Raw genomic sequence first — 19,884 nt, 5'->3', positions numbered from 1 at the left:
ATAAGCTTGTACGAATCGATTTCTGGTTGGTCTATTTTAGGAAGAATGAAAGTGGAGAGGCGGCCTACGTCGGTACCTTCTTCTGGTAATTGCCCCTGAAGGGAAAAAAAATGGCTGCCTTAGAAAGGGTGAAGGTGCTTGTGTTGGGTGATTCAGGTGAGTGGGTGAGGGCGTGAGGAGCGACTGCAGCCATCGTCCACGAAGAAGAACCACGCTCTGCTGCTCTATATGGCAAGGGGGAAAAATAATATAGCAGGACTCCAAATTGGCTGTTATTTGGAATTTCTTTCCTGCTTAAAATGGTTTCTTCAGAAAACAGAACAAAAAACTGTGTAACAGACAATACAGCTATTTTTTTTTCTGATTTCTAGAAAGTGTGGTTGTTTAACGCATCCATATTGTATTTCCCGTCTCAACTGGTCTCGTGCAGTTAGAGTTTTAGATCTATGCTCTGCTGTGTATGTAAATGTAACGCGATAGCACGCGATGGTATAAGAGTTTCAAAAATGTTTCTACGATCGCACTTATTTAAGATGTTTGTTTCTCAAACTAACATACTACAGAGGTGCAGTTGCAGAAACATTAGCCCTTCATACAAACATATTTGCGTATAGTGTGTTTGCAATAACTATTGGTGGGTGTCATCATTCTGCAGTAGGTTAATGGACCAAGATAAGACCCCAGCTCCTTCCCATGTGCATTTTGCTCCCTTCCTCCCCATCGTTGTCATTTAAATCAAGTGATGTGACTACATTGTTTTAAAATTTTATTGGTGTTTTAATGATTGGTAAGCCTCTGAGAGTCACCTTTAGGCAAGATGAGGGAGATATAATTTAATTAATAATAATAATACTCTCGCCTGCCCCCCCCCCACCAATTTTTAGGACGTAGAGAACTGTTAAGATATTTCTGGGTGCAATAGAATCCAGGAATTGGAAAGAGCCATTTTTACCACTGAATCTGTCCTCCTGCTTAGTACAAGAATCTAGATCAGTGGTTTTTAATGGGGGCGATTTGAACCTTGTTTAAACCAAGTTAATGGCCTTTTAGGCTTCCTCCGTGTGAGTAGAGTGCACTTTTTGAGTAAAGTAAGAATTATATGTCGGGGGAAAGGGCATCAGAATTTTAGAGATGCTTAGGTGGGGCATGGCCAAAAAAAGGTTGGGAACCACTGATCTAGATTAAAGCATTTCCAACTCATTCAGCAAAATAAAATATATGATGATATCCTATTGTAATTTGTTTCATATGTCATTCTGTGCCTATGTATTTGATACTTGAGTGAAGTAAAGAACTTTGCATTTGCCTGTATTAAATTTCATTTAGTCTTTCTACCCTATTAAAGCTATCAAGAATATAGAATCCCAGAGTTGGAAGGGATCACAGAAATAATCAGCTCAGCCCCTTACTCACTGTAGGACTGCTAAAGTATGATGATTATGAACAGAAATAATATATCAAATTTATATGGTGCCCGCCTCCCCGCAACTGGTTTTGAATATTAAGTCAAATCAACCTTAAATACAGTGACAAAACAACAAAAGAGAATAGAGTACAAACACAAACCATATTTTTACTTAGCAGTTTGTTTGTTTGTTTGTTTATTTATTTAGTGTACAATGGCAGGGAAATCTACACATGCCAGACACAAAGCAGTCCTGATGGCCAAATTGCTTGTTTATTCTCTTTGACACTTGCCCATCTATCTTTGAAGCACTGCAGGGGGCGAACTAGCTTTACATTAATTAACCAATGGCACTTGGGTTACTGGCTCTTCCAGACTCCTCTGCTGCTTTTGCGTCACCTCACCCTGTGTCATGATGCCTCATGTCTGGCCAGGTTCAGTGCTGGCTTCTGCTCTCTGCATATATGAATGTAGCTAGGTTTTTCCCACTGAAGTATTATCCATTTATCTACTTACAATATTGCATGCTTTTGAACTGGTGGATGGGCAGGAGCTAGGGATCAAGGAGCAGGAGTTCACTCCATCTTATAGAGCCAGGCTTGAACCGCCAAAGTGCAAATAATTTCTGGGCAACAGTTCCAGCATCATTAAGCCACTGCCACTGCATCCTCTTACCCGTATACTCCACCACAGATCTATTTAGATTTATTCAAGATAAGCCAAGTTACCTACAGGCTGCCATCAGTTATGACATACTCCTCTAATGCTATTAATAAATATGTCAAACATGGAAGATCAGATTCCAATCATTTGAAGATATAGGACAAACAATCTAGTCTATCATTTTCTGGAAAATCCAACTTGTACAATACTGAATCTAATTTTTGCACGTTACATAGAACATAGAATGACAGAATTGGAAAGGACCTTGGAGGTCTTTTAGTCCAACTCCCTGTTCAAGTAGGAGACACTATAAGAGCTATCTAGGGTGGTTTGTTCCTATTTAATTTCAGTTATATAGCAAAACTTAAATGACAGCAGAAATGTTTGTTAGTTATGAAGGTTTATTTTATTATTTTGTTTCAGGTGTGGGAAAATCATCACTTGTTCACCTATTATGTCACAATCAGATGCTGGGAAATCCATCCTGGACTGTGGGCTGCTCTGTTGATGTTCGTGTATGTGGAAACACCTGATAATTTGTGATACTGTCTTTGAAATAATATATTTTACATACAGAAAATTAGTGACATTTCACTGCAGAAGTAAAGCATAATTGCAATGTAAGAGTATCATTTAGTTGATGAGCATTACCCATTATTGATAACTAACCATGGCCAGAAGTGGAGGTAAGAAGGAAAGCAATATAGAAATATAGAAACAGAAAATGGACAACAGAAAAAGACCTAATGGTCCATCAAGTCTACTCCTTGAGGGGTTTTTTTGTTTACTTTTTAATTTATTATTTTTAATTATTTTAATTTTTGTTGGATGATGGAAAGACGCTTATCCCAGGCACGTTTAAACTTAAAATATGATGGCCTAGGGCAGTGATGGTTAATGTTTTCCAGACCGAATGCCCAAAGCGCGTGCCCGAACCCCGAAAATACAATGTGTGCATGGCCCCTGCATGTGCCCTGCCCCCTGAGCATGTATGTACGGCCTCCACAGTGCCCCATCACTGCATATGCACGGCAGAGACTCGAAGACCAGCTGGCCAATGGGAGGCGCAGCTGAACTGGGGTGATGGCTCGTGTGCAATCAGAGAGAGCGCTGAGTGCCACCTCTGGCCCGCGTGCCATAGGTTCCTCATCACGGGCCTAGGGGGTATTTAAATATTCATAGACTTGCAGGTGTTTTCTATAACTGATATTCTGTTTTCTTCTGCATCTTTGCAAAAATATGCAATAAAAATTAGGAAAAGAGATGTACATGTACTGTATATAAAATCAGTGAGAATTGAATAAAAGTAGAAAAATATTGGCCAAAGAGTGGAAAAATTATATTTCCAGATTTTTTGCAACTATATTATGATTCTGTGATCCTCATTATAGTTCTTGTGGAGAGTACAGTGGTCAGGTAATTCTTTGAAAGATGATGTTTTATACTGATTGGCTGCCAAGACATATTTAACCATCTTTTATTTCAAAAAAATGTTTCTGAATACAAAATTATTCTTAGGGGCAAATAATGAATAGCTACTAACCAGGCTTCCTTTTGAAGCATTCTCTGACCAGAAAACAGAAAAGTTGCAAAGCTAATTGTTGAGTAGAGTTCTGGAGACAGAAAGAGCAGGAAAAAATGATCATGAGATTGTGTTTGTAGTACAGGTTTTTTTTTTGTAGTGTATTCTTTTCTTATTATACTTTGACACAGGTTATTTTTAATTTATCTGTAGTATTAGCACGCATGTAAAAATTAATTAGATCTATGTGAACTATTTGGGGTGTATTTGAGCAAATTGTAAGTAAAATGGCACTTAACAGATGTCATAATGGTTGCATTCACCTGAAGATTTAGTGCAGCTGCTTTGAGGGCTCTTGCAGATCATCTTCATATGTATATTCATGCAATTAATTTTTTCCCACCAAAATTGGTAATAAAGGGACCGCCAAGTTAAATGATTCCTCCAAATGATTTATGCAGCCTATATGTCTGCATGTATGTTTTGTGTGTACATACATCTCACACTCCTATATTGATAGATGTGCCAGATATTTTGTATACATTCTCTCTCCCCATAAAAGCTAAATGCAGATAATTCATTCTCCATAAAAAAACATGTTTGGATTTTTTCATCAGAATAAGTAAATATAATACAGCAAGTATCTTCAGGAAAGTGCTTATTTTCTGCTTTTCCCATTAAGGAACATGTCACCTTGTTACTTAAATTACCTTTTGGAAAAAAAACACTCTACTATAGGTATAGCGTGCATAGGCTAAAGAAGCTGCATTCTTAGAAACTCATTGCTGAACCTAACTAACTATCTCCTTAGACCACCTTTACTATGTTCTATAGAGGTACTTCATTATGTAGTGGAATGCTGATTTTAATTTCCTTTTATTTTAAATTTATTTATGCTATGTGGTTTCTTGTTGCCAGATTCATGACTACAAAGAAGGAACTCCAGAGGAAAAGATCTACTTCATCGAATTATGGGATGTTGGTGGTTCTGTAGGCAGTGCTAGTAGTGTGAAAAGCACACGTCTTATGTTTTACAATTCAGTTAATGGTAATGGATGCATTTTTAAGATCTATTACATTCTACAGAACTTGGTTTAATTTATGTAGACTCTGTTCCGTAAATATTGCAAACAAGAATTTTACATTAAAGAACAGTTATAGTTGAATTTCAATTTCAAATACTTTACTTTCTTGGCTACAATGTATATTTGCAAGTGTCAACAAATTTGTTTAACTTTTTTCCTGAACAGGGTTCTGGGTATATTTATTATTCATAATGTTTATTTGAAAACCAGTACATTCTAGTTTGCAATGGATTAAATTTATTTATTCATTTACATTTATTTATTCAATTTACATGCCATCCATCTTGCCTGGAGGCAATTTATGAACTTGTATATATTCTATATCTGTATCACTGCCACATATATGTACCTTAAAGATTCCTGGGCCATTCTTTATTTATATTCATGCAATTATGAAATAATGCATAACCAATACTAATTTCAAAGTAGAATACCAACTATTCCTATCAGATGTCTTAATCTTTAGGTACATATACTTGGAGCAGAAGATATTCTATTCTAAATTTGAATTAGGACTAGCATGTGAATTGTTATCAAATACCACCCATTGATGGTCACCCAGAGGTTTAGTGCGATTTCATGTATAGATCTTATAATCATATTTCAGATACAATCCAGTATTTCAGTATTATTTTTTTAGTTTGCTTTTATGCACAAGTGATACATAATGTATGCTAATCAGGGGTCGATTTTTTTGGCTCAGTGTCCTTCCTTTCTTTCTGCCAGCCTTGAATTACATTGGCCAGCATGCCTTACAGAATAGTACAATGAAGGATGGTGCAAATATTTCTTGTATCTAATCAATTACTTCTTCTATCTGATCAATTTGATTAGGTAGGGACTTAACTTGCATTGGTGCACAATTGAATGACTGTAGTTCAGAAACTGCAGAAACAAGGAAAAAACTAAATTTGGTTTAATTTAAATTCAGTTGCAGTTGAATGTAGTTGATTTGTTTATTCCCCATGAAATTAGGAATGTCCATTTTTATCACATTAAATTATAATTTGGTAAAAATATTTAAGGAATTATAAATGATACATTTTTGCTTCACTGTTCAGATTATTTTTGTTTTCAAAAACATTTGAAAATATAAATAGTTTATATAATATCAATATTAAAAAATCTGAAGAAGATATTCCTTGCTTACCAACTGTTTATTCAGCAACTGTTCAAAATTATGATAGTGCTGAAAAAGGAGATTCATGACCAGGCTTCAAACTTGTGGCTGTCACAATATTTTTGTGGTCATGTGATCATGATTCAGTTGCATGGCAACTAGCATGCATTTATGACAGTTGCAGTGTCCCAAGTCCTGTGATCATGGCTTAGGGCCTGGGTACCTACGGGACCGTCTGCTGTTACCACATGCCTCCCACCAACCCGTACGCTCTCACAGAGAGGGACTTCTCAGGGTGCCGTCCGCCAAACAATGTCGGCTGGCGGCCCCCAGGGGAAGGGCCTTCTCTGTGGGGGCTCCCACACTCTGGAACGAGCTTCCCCCAGGTTTACACCAAATACCTGACCTTCGGACTTTTCGCCGCGAACTGAAGACACACCTTTTTATCCGCGCGGGGCTGGCTTAAATTGAATTTTAAATGTCAAATTTTATTAATTTTAAATGGGGTTTTTTAGTGTATGGTAAATTTTTAAATTGTTAGGCTAATTTAAAAAAGTTTTTTAAATTGCATTTAAATTGTATTTTGTATTGTTTGTTTTATTCTGCCTGTACACTGCCCTGAGTCCTTCAGGAGAAGGGCGGTATAAAAATCAAATAAATAATAATAATAATAATAATAATAATAATAATAATAATAATAATAATAATAATAATAATAATAATAATAATAATTTGCAACCTTCACACGCAGCTTCCAACAAGCAAAGTGAGTGGGATGCTAGCAGGAAGTCACAAATGGCAATCATGTGATGTTGCACTGAACCATGGTGATTCACTTAATACACTCATACATAAACTCAATTAGAAGTGTAGAATGGGGCCATCTGCTCTTACTAGTTTTTTATATTTTTGGAACAAACCTAGCAAAATTACCAGAATCTAATTGCAGCTGAAGCCAAATCTACATGACACTTTCTTACTATGTTGAGGTCTTTATATTGTCATCTCTGCTATTTACATTTGAGAACTTTTTTGTCTAAAATCAAGAGGCTCCAGTTATCCATCTGTATGCAGGGCTTATGTGCTATTTCTGATGCTGCAAATTGTTCTTCCTTAAAGTTTTTCTTTTTTTCTAGTTACTCAAGTAATGGCAATTAAAATAGTTACAGAAGTTCTTTTCCTTTTTTCCATTGTTTTTGATGAAATGACATTTTTCTGGTATTTTTAAGTATGCTGATCAATTGTTCACTTATGGCAGGATTTTTTCCAGACACCCAAAATATACCTATCATTTCTCTCTCTCTCTTTTGAAAGGTTTCCTGATTGGTTCAGTTTGTTTAGCTTTCATTCATTCTTTTTCATCTGAGATTATTGAGGTAGTTATTCTCTTCCAGCTTTTTAATTGTTTATCAGTTAAATAAGATTATGATTATAATATTATGATTCTTGATGAATATATCTTTTCTTTTATGTTCACTGAGAGCATTCCTTGTGTGTCCAATCATACTTGGCCAATAAAAAATTCTATTCTAAAAAATTCTGTTCTTTTCTATCAGTTAAATAAATTCACTGACCCATTTTAATCTCGGTTTCATGTGGCTTATTCTACCAAGTCAGCATTAACGTGGGCCACTGCAATGGGAAAATCAGTGTTGGTTCTATTAGACTTATCCATGGCATTTGCCCTCCACCCCCAGCCGCAAGAAGGTCAGTTTCCCATTATCTGTGCTATTCCTTCGCTTGTTTTTAACTTTGTGAATGAGCCTCTGGGTTCTCTGATATTTTCTTTTCAATTGAAATCCATCCAGACATATATGTGTCTGGTCCTGTCTTCAGTGATGCAATGTGGTCTTCTCTTTATCTGGAATTTCCAGCTAGATGTATTCCTGCCACCTTAAATTAAATTTGGAAAAGATTGTTCTTACATTTTTTTCTTATTCTTTGTCTTTCTTTGTTTCTTTTATTTCTATACCTTTTATTTCTTTGAAAATAAATTGCTGACATCTATTGTAAGTTAGATCCCACATTTAGTAAAATTCCAGCAGTGGTAAAATTCTCTGGTCCAGACATGTTATTGCAGATTTTTACTTTAGTTTGAATTGTGATTTTTGCTTGTATACTGTTTTCTCTGAAGTTTTTTACATCGATTTACATAGCTTACTTTTTTGAACGCTTTAACTATAATATATCACTTTGAGAATTTCTGTTATTGAGAATTATAAAAGTAGAATTAAGGAAAGTCCCTCAGATTTAAACTAAAAAAAAAAAGATGGGGAAGAAAAAGTAATTGTTGCTATTATTTCTTTGATCATTTTAACAAAGTTTTTTAAACTATCTTTCATTTTTATAATATTCCAGAATAATAATACATAATTTTTATTGTTTAGTTTTACATAACTTTTATTGCTGAAATAGTTGCATCTTCATTTGAAAAAGATTGAATCCATGAACAGTATCTAGTAATTGTATAGCTAATAGCATTTGATTTGAAGTGATTGGGAATTAGAAGCAGGAATTTTTCTAGGAGGTTAGACCTAATAACATTTCATTTTTTTGTAGGAACTTAAGACTAAGGTATAAACCAAAACCCCAAAATAACCAGGAAAGCAATACTGTGCAAGAACTTGGGGACAAGGTCTTATTAAAACAGGGAACATGCTTATAGGCCTTTCAGTTCAAGAAAGTCAGTTAGGGAAGAGCAGTCAACGAACTGAAAAAAATTACATTGCAGCATTCAGTTCTATGGTTCATTATTATTTATTATTATTATTATTATTATTTATTAAATTTTTATACCGCCCTTCTCCCGAAGGACTCAGCCAGATATAAAATACAAGATATGTACAATTAAAACAAATTAAAACATAGCAAAATTACAAAAACGGCTAATAATTAAAATTTAAATTTAAAATATTTAAGAATATTAATAAAACCCCAATGTAAAATCAAACTATTATGCCAGTCCCGCTTGAGTAAATAAGTATGTTTTTAGCTCACGACGGAAGGTCCGAAGATCAGGCACTTGACGTAGGCCAGGGGGGAGTTCATTCCAGAGCGTCGATGCTCCCACAGAGAAGGCCCTACCCCTGGGGGCCGCCAGCCGACACTGTTTGGCGGATGACACCCTGAGGAGACCCTCTCTATGAGAGCGTACGGGTCGGTGGGAGGCATAGGGTAACAGCAGGCGGTCTCGTAAGTACCCGGGTCCTAAGCCATGGAGCGCTTTAAAGGTGGTAACCAAAATCTTGAAGCGCACCCGAAAGACCACAGGAAGCCAGTGCAGACTACGGAGCAGTGGTGTTACGTGGGAGCCACGAGCGGCTCCCATTACTACTCGCGCAGCCGCATTCTCGACTAACTGCAGCCTCCGGGTGTACCTCAAGGGCAGCCCCATGTAGAGAGCATTGCAGTAATCCAACCGAGACGTAACCAGAGCGTGAGTGACTGTGCATAAGGCATCCCGGTCAAGGAAGGGACGCAACTGGCGGACCAAGCGGACTTGGTAAAAGGCCCTCCTGGAGACGGCCGCCAGATGTTCATCAAAGGACAGCCTTCCATCCAGGAGGACGCCCAAGTTGCGAACCACCTCCTTTGGGGCCACTAACTCACCCCCAACAGTCAGCTGCAGATGCAGCTGACTGTACCGGGGTGCCGGCATCCACAGCCACTCCGTCTTGGAGGGATTGAGCTTGAGTCTGTTTCTCCCCATCCAGACCAGTACAGCTTCCAGGCACCGGGACAGCACTTCGACCGCTTCGTTGGGGTGGTCCGGGGTGGAAAAGTACAGCTGAGTATCATCAGCGTACAGATGATAACTCACCCCGAAACCACTGATGACCTCACCCAGCAGCTTCATATAGATGTTGAACAGGGTAGGCGAGAGAATCGACCCCTGAGGAACCCCACAAGTGAGGCGCCTCGCGGACGACCTCTGCCCCCCTGTCAACACCGTCTGCGACCGGTCGGAGAGATAGGAGGAGAACCACCAATAAACGGTGCCTCCCACTCCCAATTACATTGCAGCATTCAGTTCTATGGTTCATTATATAGTGCTATCATATCTAAACCAAAATCCTTCCAGCTCAGGCCTTAGTACTGTTTCCTTACATAATTCTTTTTTATTTTCCAACTAATCCATCAAATTCCCTTGGCCTAGCTGATTGCTTCAGGATGGCTGATTACTTCATAATGCATCATAATTGAGTTTATAACCTTGTTTGTTAGACAAAACTGGCTTTTTAATTATCTTCTACAATAGTTTACTTCTAAACATGGTTAGCTTTCATTCTAATTCTGTCCTTAATGAGAGGTTGAATAAATACTTCATTTTTGTGCTCTTTTGAGACCTGGCTTTGTTTCTATAATTGTTATGTCTTTCAATATGCTTTTGCTAATTTTCAGGAAAAAAATTAAAAAACTTTTCTTACTTAGGAATCATTTTAGTGCATGATTTAACCAACAAAAAGTCCTCCCAAAACTTGTATCGATGGTCTTTGGAAGCTCTCAACAAAGATGTGACTCCATCTAGCGTCCTGGTGACAAATGGGTAAGTAGGCAGAATATACAGCCATCCACTATCATTGTGATAACCATGTGAATTAGATGGAGGGATGACATGTTGTAAGATTTTGAAAATGGGTAGGCTCTTTTCTGTCAGAAAAAAGAAGGTCCGCCTCCTCTAGCAATATTCTCTTTAGAAATCTGTCCTTAAAGGCTGTGTGAAAGTCATAGTTTGTGTTTCATATATAAGAAGTAGCAGTGTCCGACAGTTTTAATAGCAAAATACATCTAAATACATTCAACTTTACAAAGTAGAATAGGAAAAATACATTGTTTATGGAAATCAACAATCATCCAGGTCATGGTTGTCCAATGGTGTTTTTCAATTTCCCACCATTCAGTCAGATCTGAAGAAGCTTCTTGGATGAGAAGTGAAATGTCTTCAAGGAAAAAACAAAGTACAGTTGCCTTTTGAAAAACACCTTTGGGATAAATACATCAGTTTTGGCTAATGTTCACGGCTAGTCAGAATTTATTTCCTGAATAACTGAACATCTAATTCATTAAAATGATTCATAGCTTTGCACTGAATACATTTTAATAATGAAAACTATATAATTAAAAATAATAGAAACAGACTCTTTTCCCCAGATTTGGGGGGATTTGGAGATAGGAAAATAGAAGATTGCTGAAGTGCTAAAGAGCACTTAACAGAAAAAATTGATCCCATTGTCAGATTATAGAATGTTGAAAACTAGAGATGAAATCAATTTGACCTTATTTATTCATTCATTCATTCATTTAAAATATTTTTTATATTCTCCCATCTTACAACAAACTGCGCGGCTCCCATTCGAAAATTTGGGGCCTCTGTGGCTCAGACTGGTAAGATAGTCTGTTATTAACACAGCTGCTTGCAATTACTGCAGCCTTAGTCCCACCAGGCCCAAGGTTGATTCAGCCTTCCATCCTTTATAAGGTAGGTAAAATGAGGACCCAGATTGTTGGGGGCAATAAGATGATTTTGTATATAAATATACAAATAGGATGAAGACTATTGCTAACATAGTGTAAACCGCCCTGAGTCTTCGGAGAAGGGAAGGATATAAATGCAAATTTAAAAAAATTAAAACAACATAAAGACCATATTAAAACTATAACAACCAAATACAAAACCTGGCATGAAGTCAAGCTTCCAATAGGCAGACAGCTCATCCCAGCCCTTGGAAGAAAAGCCAGGTCTTCAATGGTTTATGAAAGGTAGAGGTCTGCCCCATTTTAATCTTCTTGGTTCATGTGGATGCTAGTGCAAATGGTAGCTTTTTTCTGGATATTTGGGTAGTTTAAAGAGACTGTATAAAAGAATTCCACTATTGTAGCTACATTTCCAAGGTGATCAGATCCTGCCTTTGCAATGGAGGACTTAACATACATGTAGCTTCCTAAAACTCGGGCTGAATGTTGATGTAAAGGACCAGAGAACTAACCTTAGGGCAGATATGAGATAGCTGTTAAGGGAGAAAGGAAGGAGCAATCCATTCCATTAAAAAGAGATTGCTCAAGAGATTGCTCAATCCAGAGATAGAAGGGAGCATGAGAAAAAATTTAAAATAACCACATCTTGATTTTGTTTAGTATAAGATGGAACTAAGAGAAACTTGGGCTGGCTTTCAAAATTATGCTACTATATACTGCCCCAATAAAGTATCATTTTTGGAATCCTTACAGTGACTGTTTCTTGATCTAGCCTACCTCGCAGGCCTGACACTGGATTTTCATAAATGTGCCATGTACATGTATATTATCTCTACTTTCCATTTACCATATCTATCCTAGATTTGTTTGTTGTTATATTGTGATGTAAGAGATCTTAAGCAGGGAAAAAATGCAATAAATGATTAAAAATAAATTTAGGTTCCTATCCGGTATAAAATTCCATTACACTTTCAATAAAATACGTGCTGTGCTAATTTGAAGAGTGCTGCTGCTGTCATTTTCCTTAGTGATACTTTATACTTTTCATGCTTGATCACCATCCTGAAATTAAATCCAGACATGATGGAAATACTTTTGTACTCAGGCATTGGGGTGAAGCATCTTAAAAATGGTGTTGCATTCCCCAAGAAAGAGCAAATCTTGATACATGGCTGTGACAAAGGAGTATATTTGGGAAACTGTAGCTAGTGTGCCACCTGCACTACTTCATAAACTGCTTTATATCTTATCTTCACTTTCCTTCACAGAGACTATGATCGGGAACAGTTTGCTGATAACCAGATTCCACTGCTTGTCATAGGAACAAAATTAGATCAAATCCCAGAGACAAAACGCAATGAGGTCTTGAGTAGAACTGCTTTTCTGGTTGAGGATTTCAGTGCAGAAGAAATCAATCTGGTTTGTGTTATCCTTTATTTTGTCAGCTTGGATTAATACTATTGTTGGCCATGAATTTATTTCAGAGAATAGTCATTTCCCTGAAATAAATCCTGCTCATTTTCCATTATCGCTGGAGTGTACCCTCAAGCTATTTTTTCCCCTTGCAGACAGAATCAAAGAATGTTAGGAGCCTCTAACTCCACACAGCAACTTTCCTGCCAGTTCTTTGATCCTTCCCAATTTTGTAAAGAGCAGTAAGGGATGATTTAAGTCTTATTTATCCTTTGTAGATTCCTCTCATCAGAGACACTTGGTGCTTCACAGTTGCCTATGGCTATGCCATAGAATTTCAAGACGTAAACATTTATATTTTCCTCCAAGTTGCAACAGAAAAGCATTTCCAGATTTAGATCAGTCATCTGCTAAAAATCAAGGCCATAAAACTAATTTCACCAGCAGAATAGTTCTCAAGAATTTTCTCTGTGTAGTCTAAAAGGAATGAGAGTTTCAGAGACATTCTGACTCTCAAACAAGTCCCGTCTGGCTCAAGAGATGTATGACCTAAGATCAATGTCTCATGTGCCAAATCCTGACCTGCCTCCCAAAACATTATCCATTGATGCTCCATCTTATAGAACTTACCCATAGCAAACACTCGCTGTCTTACATAAAGTTATGAAAATGGGGCATCATAATAAAGTTAAATTTGAATCTGAAATAGTCCTTCAGATAATAGAAGTCCCAGATGCTAGAAATTCATTTGGGAGGTGTCAGCAGACACCCTAAACACCACCAAAATAAGTTTTCTTGGTGTGTGATTGCCTGGCTGGATGTTTCAAGGTTCCTGAACAATAACAGACTACAAACACAGTATATTTTTTTTTCGTGATTAGCAGTGATTGGATTAGCCCAGCGGTTCTCAACCTGTGGGTCGCGACCCCGTTGGGGGTCGAATGACAATTTGCCAGGGGTCAGCTAAGACCATCGGAAATATGGGAAGTATACTTGCGAGTCGAAGAATCGCGCTCCAATGGTTGACTCCACAAGCCAGCTGCAGGCTCTTCAAATCGCTAGTCGAATTCGGCTTCAGGCGCGATGAATTAAAACAGAGAGAAATCTTTGCTCTGATGTCTCCCTCTCAAGCCAGCTGCAATCACTCCCAATCACTAGCCTAATCTGGCTTCAGGCGCGATAAACTTAATAGGGGAGAAGTCTCCGCTTTAATGCCTCCGTCCCCAAGGCAATCGCAAGCAGTTCAGATCGCTAGCCAATATGGCTTCAGGTGCAATAAATTCAAAACGAAAATAATTTTATGGTTGGGGCCGCCACATCGTGGGGAATTGTAATAAAGGGTTCGCCACATCGTGGAGAATTGTATTAAAGGGGTCGCAGCACTATAAAGGTTGAGAACCACTGGATTAGCCAATCTTGAATTCAGGCCTCTAATATGTACTACTGTGCTTGTCCTTGACAAAGCACAATAGAGCCCAAAGTCATTTTTTCTACCTAAATAGAATTGAGCCCCAATCCTTCATGAGGAAGACCTCAAGAATACTGGAATGACCAGAGTCTCAACTTCTTCAAAACACATCCAGAGTCTATATGCCATGGTGGTGCCGTGGTTAGAGTGAAGTACTGCAGGCTACTTCTGCTGACTGCCGGCTGACTGCAATTTGGCAGTTCAAATCTCATCATCTAGGAATGGAAAGATCCAGCTCTTATCAAGGTTGACTCAGCCTTCCATCCTTCTGAGGTTGGTAAAATGAGGGCCCAAATTGTTGGGCACAATATGCTGACTCTGTAAACTGCTTAGAGAGAGTTGTAAAGCAGTACATAAGTGCTATTACTATATCTACAATTATAATATATAATTGTAATTGTATATTGCACTGTTTGTTTTACTTTGGCTGTACACCGCCCTGAGTCCTTCGGGAGAAGGGCGGTATAAAAATTGAATAAATAATAATAATAATATCTTACAATATGAATTCTTCATTCATAGATTCTTATGAGATCACCAGAAGGCTTAAAGCCCCATTAGTAGACTTGTATTTCCAGTTAACTATAAACTGAGCCAGTTTGTCTTCCAGTTGCCTACAGAGGGTGCCATAGCATCAGATATCTTGAACTTCAAAAAAGCCCAAGGATCTCCTCAGCATCTATCCTCCATTTGCTCTAAGTGTGTGTATTATGCAAGATTTAACATGGGGAGGATGAAAATAGGTAACTAGCTCAGAAGACAGTTTTTCCCAACATATTTATAGCTGCATGTCAGGATTGAGAAATCCAAGTCTTGCAAACCTTAGGCTGTAGCACATCTTCCACTGAATGACTTTCGTCAAGACCATCTTTAATTTGTATAGAATGTTGTTCGATATATGAGATCAGTACGCTCTAACCACACTGGAGAGCCACAAAAAAGGGGAGCCAGGGATAACAGTCACTCAGATTCCTTTATCCAAGCGAACTTTGCTTCAACGCATTTAAATCTTCAACACCTGTCCTTTTATTATTGTTGGTTTTGTTTTAATTAAAGGTTGCTATTTATTTATTTAGTTTACCATCTCAGCTTCTTTGAGGGAAGTCAAGCACAAAAATAAAACTTGTTAATTAAATTGATATTGATGCACTTATCGCAGGTTTGTTTATAGATCTAGATATTAATTTTTACTCTAAAAATTAAACATTAATTTATTGCTAATTATACAGTATTGAAACAGCAAGCTAATAGCATCAGAGAACACAAAGTTGGGAATTATATATTTAAGGAAGATGATAACAATTTATTTGATTTTGTAAAAATGGCTAGCAGAATGCCATAGTTCAATTTTAGTACTTACTATTCAGTTACCTGGAATTTCTTATTAGCAATCTACCCCTTTACCCTTTCTCCAAAAAGTTATTTTTTTCAATCATAATTAAAAAAATGTATCACAGATATTTCTGTCCTCCTACTTTGCTCTACAGTGACAGGTTTGTCTCAGAGAATGACTGGCACTGGCCTAAGGCTGCCAGTGAGCTTCCATGGCTGAGGGAGGATTAGGAACTGGATCTTTCCATTCCTAGTCCAAAGCCTTAATCAGCACACCAAATTGGCTGTCTGGATGGAGAATGATCATTCATCACAGGTGCCTAAATAAGTAGGTCAGAAACATGGTGGTATATAAATGCACTTGCTTTGTTTTTGACAAGTAGTTCTGGGATGGAGACTTCAGGTTTTCAGTCTTCTGGGGCAACAAATGTATTGATTGCTACTGAGTAATGATTTACAAAACCAGGTAACCAATAACAGCAGTGGTGGAAGGGAGATTACAATAGGATAGATATATTAAGCTGCCAAAGGAAAGAACACTGATGTTGAGAGAAAGATGATTATCGTTGGATGAAAATTGGTAACTAGCTCAGAAGACAGTTTTTCCCAACATATTTATAGCTGCATGTCAGGACTGAGAAATCCAAGTCTTGCAAACCTTAGGCTGTAGCACATCTTCCACTGAATAACTTTCGTCAAGATCATCTTTAATTTGTATAGAATGTTGTTCGATATATGAGATCAGTACGCTCTAACCACACTGGAGAGCCACAAAAAAGGGGAGCCAGGGATAACAGTCACTCAGATTCCTTTATCCAAGCGAACTTTGCTTCAACGCATTTAAATCTTCAACACCTGTCCTTTTATTATTGTTGGTTTTGTTTTAATTAAAGGTTGCTATTTATTTATTTAGTTTACCATCTCAGCTTCTTTGAGGGAAGTCAAGCACAAAAATAAAACTTGTTAATTAAATTGATATTGATGCACTTATCGCAGGTTTGTTTATAGATCTAGATATTAATTTTTACTCTAAAAATTAAATATTAATTTATTGCTAATTATACAGTATTGAAACAGCAAGCTAATAGCATCAGAGAACACAAAGTTGGGAATTATATATTTAAGGAAGATGATAACAATTTATTTGATTTTGTAAAAATGGCTAGCAGAATGCCATAGTTCAATTTTAGTACTTACTATTCAGTTACCTGGAATTTCTTATTAGCAATCTACCCCTTTCCCCTTTCTCCAAAAAGTTATTTTTTTCAATCATGATTAAAAAAATGTATCACAGATATTTCTGTCCTCCTACTTTGCTCTACAGCAACAGCATTCTGTGACAGGTTTGTCTCAGAGAATGACTGGCACTGGCCTAAGGCTGCCAGTGAGCTTCCATGGCTGAGGGAGGATTAGGAACTGGATCTTTCCATTCCTAGTCCAAAGCCTTAATCAGCACACCAAATTGGCTGTCTGGATGAAGAATGATCATTCATCACAGGTGCCTAAATAAGTAGGTCAGAAACATGGTGGTATATAAATGCACTTGCTTTGTTTTTGACAAGTAGTTCTGGGATGGAGACTTCAGGTTTTCAGTCTTCTGGGGCAACAAATGTATTGATTGCTACTGAGTAATGATTTACAAAACCAGGTAACCAATAACAGCAGTGGTGGAAGGGAGATTACAATAGGATAGATATATTAAGCTGCCAAAGGAAAGAACACTGATGTTGAGAGAAAGATGATTATCGTTGGATGTGAAAATAAAACTGCTTCAGCTTGTATTTGGTGGAATGAATAGACAAATGAAAATGCTAAGTGTAAAAAAGAATTAAGAAAGAAATATATTTTAGTTGTGAAGAGCTGCTAGTGAAAATGAAAAAAGGATTAAAGTTTTCAAAAAATCACTATTGTCCAGTTAATTTAATAGAGCACCTAGAGAAACATAGAGGTTCATTTGTTTTTTAAAAAATCAGAGATTCAAATATTCAGGAACTAATGACAGCTGTCTGATAAGTTCTCTCTAATTATCTGAAAGCAGTTGGTAGGTTATATTCTACAAGTGTCTCTCTTCCCAAAAAGAAAGTTGTATTACGTTCTTTGGTTCTGCTTTTTCTAGTGAATACCGCATATTGGAAAAAATATTCTATGAGAAATGCCTGATGTATTGGCAACAGTAGGTTCATTTGAACACTTTCTTGTATCACATACCCATATTTTTTGGACTATAAGACACTCTGAAGTATAAGACGCACTTAGCTTTTGGGGAAAATAAGGGGGGGGAAATCTGCCTCTGCCTCCCAGCAATTTACCCCTTTGCAGCAAACAGCCTGGTCAGCTTCAGCACAGCCTGGTTTCACACAAGCAGGTGGTTGGATCGGCCTCCCAGAATATCGCCTATCAGCTGTTCAAGGGTGCGGGGATCACCCATCTCTGCCGTCACCGCCCATCGCTGCTGCCACCTATCGCCACCTCCATGCATCCCATTTTCAGCCTCTGTGTGTCCCATTTTCAGCCTCCGCATGCCCCATTTTTGGTCCGTTCCAAGTGGCTGGGATCACTGCCGCCACTACCTATCCCTGCCATCTTGAATGGGCCAAAATGGGATGCGTGGAGGCCAAAAATGGGGCATGTGGAGGTGGCGATAGGCAGCAGCAGTGATGGGCAGCGACAGGCAGAGGCCATCCCTGCAGCCTGGAATAGCTGATAGGCAGTATTCTGGGAGGCCGATCCAACTACCAATCAACTGCTTGTGCTAAATCAGGCTGTACTGAAGCTGACCTGGCTGTTTGCTGCAAGGAGGTAAATTGGAGGCAGAGGCTGAAGGGTGGGGGTCAGCAGGTAGGTGGGGCTTCAGCAACATTGGCTGTATAAGACACACAGACATTTCCACCCACTTTTGGGGGGGGGGCAGCGCATCTTATACACCAAAAAATATGGTACTTCAAAACTCCACTGTACTTTTTAGGGACTATCTACCAATGAGCAAATTAAAGAAATTAAAGACAAAATTGATGTTTTGGTCTTTCAGGATTGTACAAGTCCTCGTTACTTGGCTGCAGGTTCCTCCAATGCTGTCAAGCTTAGCAGATTTTTTGATAAGGTAAGCCTTTATTCTTGACAGAATACAGAATGAAAAACTTCTACAACTTGATCTAAATTAAACAGGCTTTATTGCAGGGGTGTCAAAGTCGAGGCCTTGGGGCCCGGATATGGCCCATGGGGTGCTTAGATTTGGCCCGTGTGGCTGACCTGGAAACAGCAAAGGACTGGCCTGCAGTGCCTCTGCCAGCTAAAAAGGAGCTCAGGAGGGCCACCTGCAGCCCTTTAAGCTCCGTTTTCGCTGGCGGACAGTTGCAGGAGGCTGTCATAGCCAAAATCGGAGCTTGGGAGCCTGTTTTCGCTGGCAGAGTGCTCAGACCGCCACAGGTATCTCCGATATGAGTGATGTTGAGCTGGCCGTGCCCACCCTGGCCACACCCACCCTGGCCCCCCAAGGTCAAATATAACCCTGATGCGGCCCTCAATGAAATTGAGTTTGACACCCCTGCTTTACTGCATAAGAGCTGCACAAACCTCTCAGAGTATGCAACTAGGTTCAGCAGCCTATTGAGGAAGTAGAAGAAATTGTAGGGTTCTGGCACAGTTCCCCAATTTTGTGCTTTACCTGAATTTGCCTAACAATAATGTTAAGCCCTTTGTTTTAGTATTTCAACTTGGATTGCTTGAACTGCATTTGGTTAATCTCTTTCTTACACCTTATCAAAATCAGGGCTGTAGAAATGACATCATAACCTAGATTAGGATTGTTATGTTTATTTTAGCGCCAAAGTAAAAGCCAGGACTATTCAGCTTTTGTAAAAGCAAAACTACCTCCATTTGGAATGCTTTTAATAGCCTCTTACTAATAAGATCAGCTGTTTATTAGGGCTGTTGTGCTATCTGTAGCTTATGTTTTCATGCTTCCTTTAGATAGTCAGCCTTCCCATAGTTTTACTGTAGGATAAAGAAGAACCAAGTCCTAGAATTATAAAAAGATAAGGTTTAAAAGTATAACAAATAAAATCACATTCTTGTTTATGTATGCACTTAATTTATTTTTAATCTATTTTGATGATAAAGCATTTTTACTCAGCAAGAGCCAAAAGAGTCTGTCTAGTTTGTCACCATCACTAAAAAGAACCTATGACAAGACTACACCTTTAATCTTTAATCTTCAGAAAAAATATTGAACAAAAGGGATCAAGAAAATTCCTTTTCTTGTTAATACAGGAAGTCCTTGACTTTCAACAGTTCATTTAGAAATTGTACGAAGTTACAACAGCACTAAAAAAAGTGACTTATTACTGTTTTTCACACTTATGCCCACTGCAACATCCCTATGGTCATGTGATCAAAATTCCC

General features: G+C 38.0%; 1 protein-coding gene across 2 annotated transcripts in view; it reads left to right on the top strand.

Annotated features, from left to right (window-relative positions):
- Nucleotides 1–21: 21 nt before the first annotated feature.
- The window catches only part of RABL3 (RAB, member of RAS oncogene family like 3), a 24,111-nt gene continuing 4,248 nt past the window's right edge, over nucleotides 22–19,884 (top strand). The window contains exons 1-7 of one of the 2 annotated variants that reach the window (XM_058171225.1): nucleotides 22–156; nucleotides 2,492–2,583; nucleotides 4,509–4,638; nucleotides 10,227–10,341; nucleotides 12,539–12,689; nucleotides 14,762–14,888; nucleotides 18,510–18,583. In XM_058171225.1, coding sequence (XP_058027208.1) covers nucleotides 111–156; nucleotides 2,492–2,583; nucleotides 4,509–4,638; nucleotides 10,227–10,341; nucleotides 12,539–12,689; nucleotides 14,762–14,888; nucleotides 18,510–18,583 — 735 coding nt within the window. In that variant the 5' untranslated portion in view covers nucleotides 22–110. The remainder of the gene's footprint in view (nucleotides 157–2,491; nucleotides 2,584–4,508; nucleotides 4,639–10,226; nucleotides 10,342–12,538; nucleotides 12,690–14,761; nucleotides 14,889–18,509; nucleotides 18,584–19,884) is intronic. The other variant, XM_058171224.1, reaches the window with a different exon arrangement.

Source organism: Ahaetulla prasina, chromosome 2, assembly GCF_028640845.1.
Source record: "Ahaetulla prasina isolate Xishuangbanna chromosome 2, ASM2864084v1, whole genome shotgun sequence".
NCBI lineage: Eukaryota > Metazoa > Chordata > Lepidosauria > Squamata > Colubridae > Ahaetulla > Ahaetulla prasina.
Note: the sequence above shows the minus strand (reverse complement) of the source record. Positions and strands in the feature narration are given on the sequence as shown.